Below are 16,885 nucleotides of genomic sequence, written 5' to 3' on the forward strand. Positions count from 1 at the left end.
ATACCCATATCATTGAAATATCAATCAGATGTGTTGTATCATCTCTCAGCTTGATTTAAGGATTTCTTAATGTCTTATCTCTTAGACACTTACTCTGTTGGGTTATATGCTGTATGGTAGTTGTGGTTAAGGCTCTCCCTTAGTCGTGTGCATGCACACATTGTTTTAACAACTGGTCACAAAGAAAACAATGCATGCACACAGGGTTTTGAAGATGAAATCATATTTCTTCTTGGATGTGCATATATTTTCCTAGGAAAAATAAAATCTGCTTGCACCCATAGAAAAAACACATAGGAGACATTAATTGTGATAGAGCTTACATTTACATTGAACTAAAATGAGCAGGAACAGCGTAGCTTGATCACTTTTGCTTGTAAAATTTTATAATCGTTTATAATAAATTGTAATTTTTAACAGTAACGCTAGTCCACATTCTGATGAGAGTGTCATCAATTAAATCAACCCCAATGTCTTGTAGCCCTCAGAAGGATGAAAGACAAAGCAACCTCAGCAGGATGTGAACTCAGAATATAAAGGTCATAACTAAATAACATAAATGCATTTTGTCTGATACTTGACTGATTATTCTGTTAACCCAACCCAATAATTCAACTATCATAGATAAATTGGTTGAAATTTCATGATTTTTCTAAATGTGCCACAAACCTCAAGAAAACTTAGGATGTAAGTTCATATCTGTCATACTGCCTGATCACTGACAGGATTTCATTATTTAAGGTTTTAAATTTTCCTTGATAAGTTATTGCACAAGATGGATTGAAAAAATCTGTGATAATTCATCAAGCTATCCAAGTAAAGCAACTCTTTTGTTTTGTATCAATTATAGTAATTTCATATATTGAATATTATAATACAACTGTTATGATGGGTTACTATGGACACTATTGTGTAATTTCTGGATAGATTTCTATAAGATTGATAAACAATAGTATTACTATGCATGTATTTATATATGTATATAAATTTTATATATATGCATGTGTGTGTGTATATATATATATATATATAGGGAGAGAGAGAGAGAGAGATAGGTTGAAAAAAAGATCTGTAGAAATCAATTTTTATATATAAAAGATGGAGGTGGAAATAGTACAGAAGTAAGTCTAAGACATTTCAGTTTAAGAGGGAATTTAATAAAAAATTATATAAAGAAAATATTACTGGTTTCAACGTACCTCATCTTATCAAATATCAGCAAAAATTAATAAAAATTTTGAAGTAAAAACAGTTTATCTTGACATGTTCTTGACCCCCAGACAGAAGATACACAGTTTTTATTTCAAATTTTTATAAATTTTTACTGATATTTGATAAGATGAGATACATTGAAACTGGTAATATTTTCTTTATATAATTTCTTATTAAATTCCCTCTTAAATTGAAATGTCTTAGACTTACTTCTGTCCTATTTCCACCTCCTTTTTATGTGACTGTGTGTGTATAGTTGGCGATTTTCTTTCTCTGTCTTCCCTTCTTTGGACTTTTTCTGCATTTCTGACGATGAGCTCCGCTTGAAATGTGAAATCCTCTTTCTTTTCTCTCCTTTCCTGAGTATCCAATAACATTGTACTTATTCCATGTCCCCACATTGTATTTCTTTCTTGTTCATGTTTGGATTGACTACATATATTTATAGCTCTGTCTGGCAGCCAGCTCTGTCTGGCACCAGTGCGGGTGGCACGTAAAAAGCACCCACTACACTCACGGAGTGGTTGGCGTTAGGAAGGGCATCCAGCCGTAAAAACACTGCCAGATTTGACTGGGCCTGATGAAGCCTTCTGGCTTCACAGACCCCAGTAGAACCGTCCAACCCATGCTAGCATGGAAAACGGACGCTAAATGATGATGATGATGATGATGATATATATATACAGTTATACTTACTTAAATCCTTCATTCTTTATGGACCATAGGTCATTGATGACTTTCCTCTTTTGTTCTCAACTCCAGGCTGTCTTTCCCTGAGTCAATGCCTTCCTCTCCTAGATGTTATTGGTTTGAATTGTCATTGATGCTTCTGTGATTTAGCTTTTGTTTTCTAAACAGGGGTTGTTTGGATCCATGCTAGTTCATTTTTTTTTAACTCTGAGAAGAGGTGGTCCATATTACTTTATATATATAGATAGCATAAGAGGCCCTTCCAAGAGCTTGCACTCTGCTGGCATAGCTCTTAGGATCAATTGAGGTACATGAGTGGATTAGGTTGATGAAAGCTGAAATGCATTGCATGTGTGTATGTGTGTGTGCATGTGTTTGTTTACATTGGTGTTCTTCAAAAGTTGAGAACTATCTGCTTCCCCTATGCTTTCAAAGACAAGTGAAATAAAAGATTTGTTACTTGAAAACCAAATTTAGATTAAATATAGGAAGGACATCTGACTCTTAAAGAATGTCTCACGATAACATGGTAATACAGATATAAAATGGAAAATCAAACATTTTATATGTGTATGTATATACCCACACATATTTATGCGCGCACACACACACACACACATAAAACATCTAGTTGTTTAAATTCTAATCTCATAAATACAAAAAAGAAAATTAATTATTATTAAAAGCCATTTATTTTCATTCTAAAACTCATTTGTTTCATAATTCTTTAGAAATTGCAAATATATATTTTCCAACTGTAACTTTTAATGTATTTTATAACTAAAATCCAAAATGATGCATTACAACATGCAATTTTTATTTTGACAATTCCATAATGGTATTGAATCATTCCATACCAGGTGTCTATAAAATCAGTTTGGAAGAAAACTAGCTTCTCGTTTACTGACGGAATCATGTCATTAATTTTTTACTAAGTTTTGACAGTTGTTACTTCCAAACTATTCAAATGATTACTCAAAAATATTTCAGACATTTCATTATTTTCAATAAAAAAAAATAACACTTGCTAATGAATGTAAAACTCTTTGAGGTTCAGTACCATTTATGCATTATTATTAGACAGAAATTAAGTGATCAGTCTATTGATGGCAAAGTAATTGGTGCAACTTATCACAAATCAAAAAGATAATTTTCTTAAAATTGTTTCATTTTTTCCTTTTTTTTTTTTTTTTTTTCATTTCTACTTCAGAAGACATTGGTGAATTTTTTTCCTTTCTCTCTTATTTCTTACTTTGAAAATTGTCTTATTTAAAAAGTAAGTGTAAAGCAAAGTTGTTAAAGAAAGTCTCTGGGAGAAAGTAGTGTGATGTTCATAAAAGATCAAATATATTCTTGAACCATTATCTTCTTCAGTGAGAGATAATGGTTTGCCATTAGATTAAGATCTAGACCATATAAATAGATAAAACAAATTTAGTTTAGTCATTTTTTTCTTTTTGCAGTTCTTAATTATGCAGTAACATAAGGAAACACCAAGCCTTTTGATATTTTGATAAAAATATTACTGTGTACATTTTGATAAATTCGTTGCTTTGGAATTTTTTATTTCCATTTATACATTTTACACATAAAAATGTTTAAAGAAAATGTGGGTGAGAGAGAGAGAGAGGAAATTTTAGAGTTATAAATATTGTATGTAATTTAATGTTGTCTGGGCATCCAGTTCAGTCAGCATAGTTTTCAGTGGATCTAGGTTTCTGTACTATGATGTTGCCTGATTCTGCATTTTATATGCAAGTGAGATATGGACAATCATGAAGAAGAAAGAATAGTGACTGGGTATGGCACTGAGGTCTAATTCAAAATCCATGCTAGAAATGTCACAGTGGGGAATATCTAAAACAGAGCAATTGGAGAAGTGCGTGGAGTGAATAATGTGACCATGAAGTACCAAGAACACTGGTTCATCTGAGCCAAATGTATTGCAAGGCACACATACCACAAGTGGATTTGTGTAGTTGTTGAGTGATAGCTAAGAGATTGGAAAAGACTACTGGGGAGACAACAGAGTCAAACAATTCAGGCTCAAATGGAAGAGAAAGGTGCAAAATAAGCATGTGTGTATGGCATCATGGGAAGTAGGGTACCACAGAAATGGTAAATAGTTTACAGCACAAATGAAATCACTTTAAACTTCTTGCTAGAATAATATTCAAAATGGTTTATATGATTGGAAATATAATTTCGAAGTGTTCATGGTGTCATAGTGACAATCTGATCAAAGACTTAGCAATTAAAAAATGTAGGAGAAAACTTTTCAAATATGACTGAAGTGGAAGTATACAAAAGGAAACATTATTTTCTCTCTTACTGTTAGTTTTGTCTCATTTTGAAAAATAAAGATTTATTTTATGGTTTATAATTATTTATACTTTGAATTGCATACATATGTGAGCACCAAAGTCTTTTTAAGTGCTTAGGGCCTCTATCGGTCTTAATTCAGCTCTGATTGTGTACAAAAGTATCTGATAGTCTGGTCAAATAAAAATAATTACCTTAATCTAGCGTAAATCTTTGATTAATAAGAAGTTAAATGATCTTCATGGTATTGTGTTAAGGATCTGAGTCACAGCAGACTAAACAAATCAGTAATAATACTGATGAAACATATTTAATTTTGCTAATGGCAAGCATTACCATTTGTAAAACAAGTGTACAATATCTCTGTTGCTCTTTAAATGTGTGGTTTGAGGCCTGGTTTTACTTAATTTTATTTGCATTTGGTGTAAACAAACATTCTGTAGGAATATTAAATATAGCATTACCTTCTATGAAGGGATTTTAATTCTTTTAAGGAAGCAGTGTCTTATTCATTTTAAAGCTGACATTGCATATGTCTTGACTATCTCAAGATTAGGTGGTGATTAAAATACCCATTCATTGTACTGAAATAATTCTAGAAGCCTTCTATTATCTATCTATCTATCTATCTGTCTGTCTGTCTGTCTGTCTGTCTGTCTGTCTAGCTGTCTGTCTGTTGTTCTGTCTATATCATCATCATCATCATCATCATTGTTTAACGTCCGTTTTCCGCGCTAGCACGGGTTGGACGGTTCGACCGGGGTCAGGGAAGTCAGGGGCAGCACCAGGCTCCAGTCTGATCTGGCAGTGTTTCTACGGCTGGATGCCCTTCCTAACGCCAACCACTCCGCGAGTGTAGTGGGTGCTTTTTACGTGCCACCTGCACAGGTGCCAGGGAGGGGTCTATATTATATAGATATGTGTGTGTGTGTAGATATATAATCTTATTTATCTACTTATATCTATCAATCTATATTTATATTTATCTGTCTGTCTTTCTCTCTCTCTCTCTCTATCTATCTATCTATCTATCTATCTATCTCTATCTATTTCTCTATCCATCTAACTATCTATTTGTCTATTTATTTATCTATCAATCTGTCTGTCTATCATTGTTTTAATGTTCAAATATAAATATTAGGTGCAAACATAGCTGTATGGTTTAGAACTTCTCTTCCCAGCTGCATAGTTTTGGGTCCAACTCTGTTGCATGGCTGCTTGGGCAAGTGTCTTCTACTATAGCTTCAAGTTTACCAAAGTTTTGTGAGTGGGTTTAGTATTGTTGATTGAAACTGAAAAAAATCCTTTTGTATATAAATATGTGTGTGTATACATGTATGTGTGTATGTATGTAGATATATATAGGTTACTGTGAATGTATGTATCTGTATTTGAGTGTCATTGTCTTAACATCTCGCAATGGTTGCAAATGAGCACGGTCACTACACAAAAAGCTGTGTCTTTCATTTCTAATCTGTGAAAACATGTCAGGCCATAAGAAAGTATTACCTTGCTTGGAAACAGGTGAAGGTTAATGACAGAAAGAGTACCTGGTCATAGAAAATCTGCCTCAGCAAATTTCATCTGACATATGCAAGAATAGAAAAGTAGATGTTAAAATAACAACAATGATGATGACAGTGATGATAATGGTGTTGCTGGTGGTGGTAGTAGTGGTGGTGGTGATGGTGGTGTTGCTGCTGCTGCTGCTGCTGCTGTCGGTGGTTTCTTGTTGTTGTTGTTGTTCTTGTGGTGGTGGTGGTGGTATTCTTGAATATTTATGTGTTACAGCTTCATTTTATTTCATGAAAGAAAAGTATAAAGAAAGAAGCCCTGAAAATGCCAATGTGAATAGAATGAAACTTCACTATTGAGCTTACATTTTCTATTTTAATTTAATTCTGTTCCTACATTTATATGCACTCATACTTATCTAGGATATTGTCAAAATATTGTTACAAAGTAGTAAAATAGAAGCAAAAAACCCATTACGACCATTTCTGATATTCATCAATACCATACCATTGAATTCCTTGAAATCCTTGCTGCATAAAGATGATTTATATTTGAAAAAGTAATAAAAGTGTACCGAAGGAAAAAGATTGTTTTGCACATAAATTAAATGATCAAATAAAATACCAAAATCCTTATTCACTGCTAAGTAATAAATCTAGTTGTAAATATCTATTGCATTGTACTAATACGCATATGCATATGTGTATGTATATATGTATGTGTGCATGTGTATGTGCATGTGTGTGTGCATGTATGTATGTGTGTGTATGTGTGTATGTATGTATGTATGTATTAGTCAGTCTTGTTGTTGTGTATTAAAGTGTAAGGAAGTCTTTGAGATAACTGCAAGCTTTGGATTTTACCATAATTCATTTGATGATGGAATCTTTCCTTTTTGTGTTAAATGAGTGTGCTTATTTTGTAAGTTTGGACATCTACTCCAATACCTGAAGTAGAAGAATGGCGTATAAAATACTATTTAATGGTGTATATGTTTAATTTGGTGTTAAGCCTGATAAAGACAATGTGACTGAGATATAACTTGTGTTATGTGTGTGTCCTTGCAAATTGGGTCCAGCAGTATTTCTCTCAATGAAATATAAAAAACAAACACTTCTGACCTGCCATACCCTCCGACCTCTCACCTCTCTGTCAGGATCCCTCTCCATGCTAATTTATTGGTCCCTTCATGTCATCTTTCTCTCACATCTTCTGTCCATTGCTGCCACCTATAATGTTGAACAGCTATCAGTTCCCCCATACACAATCCACTCTATCCTTTTTTCATCTCAAATTATCCCTTTATTTTTCAACTCTGTCACTCTCCCCTGCTCCGTACCATACTCCTCTGGCCTCCCCTTTTACTTTTCTCTCATCCCTTTGCCTTGGATCATTGCCCTTTTTATCTTCTGTTCTTCCTAAATTACAGGGACTAATTACTTGGCAGCCTAACTAGCGCAAGTGCTGGGTCTGATCTCCCACTGGGCAGTATCATGAGTAAGTGTCTTGGGTTGACAAATACTTTGTGAACAAATGCATAGCAAGAAAGTCTGTAGTGGGAGGTAGTTATCCTTGAGTGCAGGTGTAAGAGGGCATGACATTTCCCTCGGTTTATCATGTCTGTTAATGAAGGTGACAAAAGTGCCCATTTTTGTGTGTTTGTGTATATCTATCTATCTATCTATCTATCTGTCTGCCTATCTATCTATCTATCTATCTATCTATCTATCTATCTATCTATCTATCTATCTGTCTGCCTATCTATCTATCTATCTATCTATCTATCTATCTATCTATCTATCTATCTATCTATCTATCTATCTATCTATCTATCTATCTGTCTGCCTATCTATCTATCTATCTATCTATCTATCTATCTATCTATCTATCTATCTATCTATCTATCTATCTATCTATCTATCTATCTATCTATCTATCTATCTATCTATCTATCTATCTATCTATCTATATCTATCTATCTTTCTTTCTTTCTTTCTTTCTAGCCATATATAATTAAAAAGCACTTGTACACTTTGCTAAGTGGTTAGCATTAGGAAGGGCATCCAGTTGTAGAAATCATGTCAAAGCAGACATAAAACCTGGCAGAATCCTTTGATTTGCCTGTTCTTGTCAATCCATCCAACCCATGCTTGCATCGAAAAAGTGACATTAAATGATGATGATGATGATGATGATGATGATCAAGCATCATCTGATGGTAGTTTTGCATTTGAAGATTATATTTTGAAATATTATCACAAATTTCATCAGAAATAACAGCCTGAAGAAAAAGATATCTCAAAATAACAAATTGAGACAACTGGCTTAAGTCTTCATTTTTTTTTAATAGTTAAGAAACAGACAAGGGAAGTTCTGAGGTCAAACTACAAGAAGAATATTGCCTGAATCTTCTTTTTTTTCATTTGGAAAAAATTACCTGGAAAGTGATATTGTAGTCATGAAAATTGCAATCGTTAGGAAATGAAAGCATTTTGAAAGTAGCTGTATTCTTTCATGAATTATATATCACAGAAGAGAATTTATGTTTTTCTAATTTAATTCACATTTACCTTTCATTGTAAGAGAGATAAATATGTAAATGATAAATTTTATTTTCATCAAGTTATTTATTTTACATCTACTTTTCCATTTGTTATGGGTTTGCATTTAGATGTTCTCATATTTGCCATTGTGGAAAGGAAATGAAAGATATTAACATAAATGTTTTAGATGAAATATGAAAGGTTTTCAAAAATTCCTAAGTAAAATTCAAAAGTAAAGATACGGAAGTCTGTCAGAGAGCATTTTGCTGTTGGGTACATCAGTACACTATTCTTAACCTTGCTATTAACAGAATGAATTTTATTAGTAAAATAGAAGGACAAAATGTTAACCACTGCTGCCACCACACAAAATATCAATAAAAGCATGGTGAATTGGATAGTAAATAGATATTAAGTGGACATTAAAATGGCAAGTAAACAATAAATGAACATAAGCCATGAAAACAGTGGCATTCTTTCGAAAACAACCTGTTCCTTTTGAATCAATAATTGAACTGTGTCCAAAGAGACCATTAGTAAGATGCACATATTTTTCTCTGGGTATTACTTAGTTATTACAAATAAAATTGCTACAATATAAATTATATTTACCCTTTAGTCACGGAAATAACATCAAAATCATATATGAAGGTTTTTATATATTTCTTCTACAATTGTAGTTTTGGCTTTGGCTTCAATTGTAGATTCTTAAAGTAAGAACTGTTTCCTATTACTCTGTAACATTTTCACTGATATAAGTAATTTAGAAATTATCTTGAATATCTTCATCTTTCTTTGTAAATAATTTATAACAGTATATTCTATTTTAATCTCCTATTGTTATATCTATGACAGAGAAATTAATGAGACTGCATTAATTAGTCAGATCAGCAATCCTGTCTATTTTTACCAAACCCTGTTGCATCAAAACCTTTCCTCTATTTTTGTGTAACAGAGAAATTAGGCATTTAACTCTTTTGTTACCATGTTTCAGTTGAAATACAGAGCAGTTGTTTCTCAATTTTGAAGACAATGAAGAATTTAATAAAAATACTTTTGTCATGATATTAATCTGATGTTTGAAACATAAAGTGACACAAAATTTTGATGCAAAGTTTTTATTTAAGTCACTTAAAACAAGAAGGTTGTACCATAGAACCAAGAGCAGTCTTGAACAGCTTTGTATTTTTATTTAGCAAATATTTAAGATAAAAAGAATTAGTTTTTATAACTGTTAATATCATTTCTTGATAACCAGTTGCTTTACCATAATTCTAGCTTCAAAATTGCACATCAGATTCAGTAACACATGTATGTGCACTCACACTCTCTCTCTCTCTCTCTCTCTCTCACACACACACACACATTTGCACATGCATACTTATTCACACATAAACACACATACACATTCACATATCAGATTAAGGAGTTGGAGTTTAAGAATTGCAGTTCTAAGTTTATCTATTCTTCTCACAAACATCCACTCTCTCTCTCCCCTCTCTCTCTCCCTCTCTCCTCTGTCTATTCATCATGTATATATATATATATATATATAACATACATACATATTTATTTGTGTGGTTAAGAAGTTCACTTCCCAAACACATGGTCTGGGTTTCAGTCCCACTGCATAGTACCTTGACCAAGTGTCTTCTACAATAGCTCTGGATTGAAAACTGAAAGAAGCCTGTCATATGTGTGTGTGTGTATATTAGTATTTTCTTGTCATCATATGATAATCATGAATGAGCATCACTGTCATACAGGCAATGTCCTTTAGTTCCAATCTTCCATGTCTGGCCATGGGAAAATATTACCTTACTTGAAAATAAGTCAGAGTTGATAACAAGAAAGACATCCAGCTGTAGAAAATATACTTCAATTGGGTGTGTCTAGTACATGTGACCATGGTAAAGCAGATGCTAGAATAATTGTGATGACTATGATTCTATACATATCAGCTGTGGCATTGGATGAGAAGCATCTGGTTCCATTAGAATTAGAATTTCACTATTAAATGATGTGTAAAGCTTCATTACACTATATATTTTGTTTAGAAAGTTATTTTAGATGATATAATAGTGTGGTGAGCTGGCAGAATTGTTAACATGCCAGACAAAATGCTTAGTAGCATTTCGTCTGTCTTGACATTCTGGGTTGAAATTCTGCTGAAGCTGACTTTGCCTTTCATCCTTTGAGGGTCGATAAAATAAGCACCAGTTGAGGACTGGGGTCGATGTAATCGATTTACCCCTTCCCCCAAACTTACTGGCCTTACATTAAAATTTGAAACCAATATTAGATAATATAATATATAAAACTATTGAATTCCAACAGTATGCAGACATGCCCAGTTATGATAATAGAATACAGAAGTGTTCTTATAAATCAAATTATATTTTGCTAATTAATGTTGCCAAAAAAAAAAAAAAAATTAATCAATGATTTCATTTTTTAAAACATTTCTTGTTTTGTTTTAGGCTTTTTAGACATATATATGTGTGATATTGTTAATTAAGTTTTATCTATTGCTGACATTGTATATTTGTTAATTGCATTTAAATAATTTATGTTTACTATACACTAGTTCTTATCTTTTTTCTTTTTTACTATCTTTTACAGAGTACAACACTGGGCTAAGGATCTGGGTGACAAATTGTACAGTTTTAGTAACAAAGTGACAATGTTGAATGATATAAGTAAGGTTGGTGCTTATTTGTTTAGTAACTAAAAATTTGTATAATTCCATTTTTTTTTGTGTGTCTTTTTTTGTTGGGTGGGCACTGTTCATTTTCAGATTCAATAATCATTTATTCTTTTCAGTAGAAAGATTTTACAAACTTGGGGTAAAAGGAGAAAAAAATAACCAAACAATCAAAGAATATAAACTCAGTTTGTCTGCTATTTATCAACTGTATTTTCACTGAATGTGCTTAGCATTCCAGTACATTTATTAAAGCTTCTTAACCCATTCATTTGCATATTTCTGTTGAAATACACTGTCTTTATTACAATTAATTTGTTAAATAATAAAAAATTTATTGAAATATACTTGATATTATTAAGCTGGTGTTTTTAATATAAATTTAGCATGAAATTTTCACGGAAAATTTTAATTTAGGCAACTTTAACATGAGGAATCTGTATCAAAGATCTAGGGTGAGTAGTAGGAGGGTTGATATCAAAATAGTCAATATTCTTCAGAAAGTTTTATCTTTATCACACAATATTCTTAGTGTAAATGACACACATATATAAAGAATAAACATTGCAGTAACTTATATTCACTATAATTCTTTTAATATCTATATTTCAAAGGAGAAAAAAAAACATTGTACATTTGTCCCATCTCACTTTATTATTTCATTTTTTGTGTGTGTGTCTTCCTTGATAAAGCTAAATATGTAATGTGAATTGTATCAATAATTTCATACAAATGTATAACATCAGAGTGATGGTGTAATGCTTATCAATACTACATGCTATCACACCTTGTGAAAAGAATTCTACAGAATTTTTGGAAAGATGATGGATAATCATGTGAACTTCTGCCAAATCAGCTGCTAGCATATTGATGCCTAGGGAAGCAAATGCTCAAGGTATGATGACTGTGAAAGGTATTCATCTGGTAGCACATTTCTAGACAGCTTCCAGTGGACTGATATTCAGGACAAGACGGAAACTCCACATTGGAGATGCAAATATTTTTAAATATGCAGAATCAAATACTGCCCTTTAAAAAACAAAAAAAAACTTAAATGTTTTTAAAATTTCAAAATGATTTCATAGGCAGAATTCAAAGCATCCAATATTTTGTGGTAACTGTAAGGATTTTGTTTTTTATTTCATAAGGAAATACATTAATAATGTATGAGTATAAGCTTGCAAGGATCCAAAAGTTAAGTTCTGCATCAGTTTTCTTTAAAACTTCTCGTCACTTCTATTGCAAGTAACATTTTTGTCGGATGAGCAACTGACAGCCTCAACAGGCTTTCTTTTCTATCTATTCTGTTATGTTTTACGATTCATAAATGTTTTATTCTTTGCTTTCAGTGATGTGGATACATTCAATTTCATGGATATTTTGATACTTACATCTTGACAGTTTTCAATGAATGCCATTGTAAATCCTTTTTACATGAACACTATGCTGTATAAAAAGATATTACCTCATTCACATTTTCAACAGCTGTTGTTGATGTAAGAGCATGTGTCTCTATAAATGAATGATAGCATTTGTATGGAGTTTTACATACATGTGTGTGTGTGTGTGTGTGTGTGTGTGTATCAATAAATGCAAATTTGTTCGTACATATAACAGTAGTCTCAAAATTAATTGAAGCGTTTTCTAGTTGTTGTTGTTTAGCCTTAAGACAGTCCTAATTGAACCAATGCATGATCAAAGGCGGTTCAGCTATGCACATTCATTTTTATTCAGTGTTTCTAAAACTACATTTTATGCCTCTTTTATGTTTTAACTTGGTAGGGTGAGTGATTTCAAGGAGATTTGGCAGTTATTTCTTGCAAGTTTAGTAATCATATAGAGACTCACTCCGTCATTGGCTCATTTTTTTTATCCTCTACTATTGTTGCTTTTTTTATAAAGATGCATGGCTTGGTGGTTAGGGTGTTGGGCTTATAAGCATTAGGTCATAGATTTAGTTCCTGAACAAGGCATTCATTTCCCATTATTCTTGTCTACTCAACTGAAAATGAATACAAACCAGCTCCTGGTGCAGTTCTCTCTCTCTCTCTCTCTCTCTATCTATCTATCTATCTATCTATCTATCTACCTATATATCTATTTATCTATCTATCTCCTTCTAATTCTCAATGTTCCAATGGGGGGAAGGTTCCAAGGGTGTTTGTGTCTACTCATGAGTACATGGTTAGTCCACATTACTCTATAAGGAGCATAGGGCCAGTTTCGTGGTTTCTCTGGTGTATATATTTCTCCCTAGATGGGACACCAGTCTGTCACAGGATTATTCATTCCAGAGTGGAGTGGAGCAATGTGAAATGAAGTGTTTTGCTTAAGAACTCAATACATTGCCCCAGTCCAGGAATCAAAACCACAATCTTACTATCTTGAGTCCAGGACCCTAACCTCTAAACTATGCACCTCTACTCATGAGAACATAGGCATCTAAAACAATAAGTGAATGTATGATGTAGTGTGAAGCAAAAAAAAAAAAGATCTTCGAGATTTACCATTCTTGATAGACATTTCAACAGCCCACAGTGTGCACCAGTCCAAACTGTGATGGTATCTGACAAAAGACAATAAAACATTGATTACATGAAAACACCATTACCACTTGCTTAACTTCACTAGCACCACTCTAATGGTCACATTAAATATGGGCGGTTTTCTGCTGTACCCTATACAAATGGCAAGATCATACTCTGTTGAGAATAATGGCTGAACTCTGTTGTAGTTTATGTTGTTGTATAAATATTTTTAGGAACTGAGAGATTTTTCCCATTAATATTCATATAAATCACAGTTTAATTTATAATGATAATGAAACTTTTGATTGATGAATTTATTTGTTCACAAAACAAGCTACATAGTAATTACAAGCTATCACAGTCACTTTTTATCTTTGTAACAGTAAAAAATCGTCCAGGCTCTCTCTTTCTCTCTTGCTTCTCTCTCTCTCTATCTATCTATCTATCTATCTCTCACTCTCAAGATCCTATCCTAAACATTTTGACCAGTTTTTCGATTCAAGAACCCCTTCAGAATATCCTCCTAGTTTACAGTTTTCTACTAAACACTTTATAGTAATTATAACACATCAACACCTTCTAGTCCAGAAGCCAATAGGAAACCTGTGTATGGCTCTATGTAGTTTTTCAACCTGCCAGAAACAGAAACAAAAGCTCCCTCAGTTCATACCTTATCTCAACTGGGGTCCGTATGGCCCTTGAGGGTACATATAAGATTTTGTCTTTAAAATTTATGCACAATATATTGGTTACACTTCTACAATACACAAAATATTTTAACAATTCTTTTATACAATTTATCAGGATATTTAATTCTAAAAATATAATAGGAGTTTTTAAACATTGAATCATTATGAGGGTCCATAGGAAGCGAAAGGGTTCATAGGTTAAAAAATGGTTGAGAACCACTGTTCTAGTTATAAAATCATCATCTGTCTTCTGTGCTTGCATGGATTGGACATTTGATGCAATTAAGCAGGTTGAAGGAATGCGTTGTCTTCCAGTATCTATTTTGGCATGGTTTCTATGGCTAGATCCCTTCCCTAAAACCAACCTCTTTTCTGAGTGCATGTCTGGTAAAAAAGACGAGATGGTCATGGATGGAACATCGCTCAGCATTAATCTTCAACTAAACAGAAATGATACATATAATCATTTAGATAATACCACACAGCTCTATAAGAATATAAATACCTATAAATAGTACAAAACAATGAAAATATATTTGGTGGATAAAATTTTTGGTCATTTTTATATTGCCAAATTACTGTACTCCCCAAGTTTTCTTTCTTTTTTCCTCTTTTAAGGAATTCCTTTAATATTCAAGTTTGGTTCTTCAACAGTATTTATTACTGTTTCAGTTTTGTTTTTTTTCTAACTTGGAGCATCTTATGCTTGATCATGTAATTCCATTCTCTTTATTTACCACATCTCTCTCTATTCCATTTCATATAATATATTATTCCTTCCTCACATAGTATGTGGCTGCACAATCCATTCAGTCTTTCTTCCATCAATCTAAACATTTAAATTGAGTTGTCAGTTTTCCTGTAGAGCCAAATCCATGAAGCAAATCTGCTATCATGCTCCATTATCCTTCATCTGCACAGAAGTTTTGAAGCATGCTCTCTTTACATTGCTTCCAATTTACTCTAGTAGCCTTTCAATTTAGTAGTGAGCCACCATGATTTTCATTTTCATTTAATGTTCATATTGGCTATTTAGGTTATGAGATTTACTCCCAATGTAGTACCACAAGAAGAAAAATAAAAATAAAAAAGTAAGAATAAAGATTATACATTTAGCTTATTGCTTCTAGTAACCATGGTAACTAAATAGTGTTTGCTGAATATCTAAGTTAATGAGTAAGGAAAGACTTTCTGAATCAGTTCAACTCAACAGTCACAAAATATAAAGAGGGAGAGAAAGAATTTAACAAGAGAGCAAATAAAAACCATTCCTTAATTCCTGATAGACAGTTTCATGTCAATTGCAATATGTAATACGAAACCAAAGCCATGTGAAAGAGATTTTACCATTTCATGGTCATAGGTCTTTAGTTTCTCTCACAGAGATTAAAACTTCAATAAACTTTCTGCACACATGATAAGGCAATGTGTGGATGATAAAAAGACATCTATGAAATGGAAAGAACATAAGAGAGGGAAAGAAAAGAAGAAGATAAAGGAGAGGAAAAAGTGAATGAAGGAAAATGAGAATGTTTTTCATCTCTTGTACAAAAGTTTAGATGTAATATAGATACATGTTTAAAAGTTGTGCAATATAATTTACTTTCTAGTTCTAGTTAGTTATCACATATAGTCAGATCAATATTTATTCTTTGGTTAGGTATACTGACACAAATAGAATAAGGTGGTTTTCTCCCATGGATACAGTCCAAGCTAGTCAGCAATTTCACATGTTTAACATATGAGAAATCTATAAAATAATATTTCTCAGTGTGTAACAGTCTTTTCAGTAATGTTCGGTTCTTTTCTTCAATATTACTCCATTAAATGCTTCTTGGCTTCAGGATGTGTCTGAGAGAGAAAAAAATGTAAAAAACCAAAAAAGAAGACTTCCAATGAGTACCCTGTTTTTGCTTCAATATTTTAAAAATAGTTTTTTTTTTAATCAACTAATATAAAAAAAAAAGAAAAACTATCCAGCAGTGACCAAACACAGCCCTATGCTTTAATCTTTTCTCTAGCCTAAAGGAATCAATATAAACTCAAATATATATCGATAGAACTCCAGAAGAACCATGGTAGCATATGTTGAGAAGATTCTATCAAATAAAGAAAAATAATTGAGTATGCTACCTTACAATATTTTTGGAAAAAAGTAAGTGTAAGGGTTCAGAGCCTAAAAAGCTTCATTTCTTTTCAATAAACTGATTCTAAGTGGTGGGGTGGGGGCGGATCTAAACCAATCTTTTACTTGTTTCAGTCATTAGACTGTAGCCATGCTGGAGCACACCTTCAAGATTTTTTTAGTCAAATGAATCAACTCCAGTACTTTTTTTTAAAGTCTGGTACTTATTCTATCGGTCACTTTTACAGGGGGGTACACAAACCAAAACTGGTTCTCAAGCAGTGGTGGGAAACAAACAGACACACACACACATGACAGATTTCTTTCAGTCTCCATCAACCAAATCCATTCATAAGGCTTTGATGAGCACAACAAGGCTATAGTAGAACACATTTGTATAAGGTACATTGCAGTGGGACTGAACCTGCAACCATGTGGTTAGGAAGCAAACTTCTTACCACACAGCCAGCTTTTTTTCTTTACTTGTTGAGTATGGAGGAAGGGACACTGGTTATACTGTTGCTGAATTTGATGAGCTTAATGTCATTAATGTTTTC

General features: G+C 32.7%; 1 protein-coding gene across 2 annotated transcripts in view; it reads left to right on the forward strand.

The window, feature by feature from the left end:
- The window catches only part of LOC115209156 (voltage-dependent calcium channel subunit alpha-2/delta-3-like), a 720,530-nt gene that overhangs the window by 279,433 nt on the left and 424,212 nt on the right, over positions 1-16,885 (forward strand). Inside the window, exon 2 of one of the 2 annotated variants that reach the window (XM_036500824.1) lies at positions 10,905-10,986. In XM_036500824.1, coding sequence (XP_036356717.1) covers positions 10,905-10,986 — 82 coding nt within the window. The remainder of the gene's footprint in view (positions 1-10,904; positions 10,987-16,885) is intronic. The other variant, XM_036500825.1, reaches the window with a different exon arrangement.

Source organism: Octopus sinensis, linkage group LG3, assembly GCF_006345805.1.
Source record: "Octopus sinensis linkage group LG3, ASM634580v1, whole genome shotgun sequence".
NCBI lineage: Eukaryota > Metazoa > Mollusca > Cephalopoda > Octopoda > Octopodidae > Octopus > Octopus sinensis.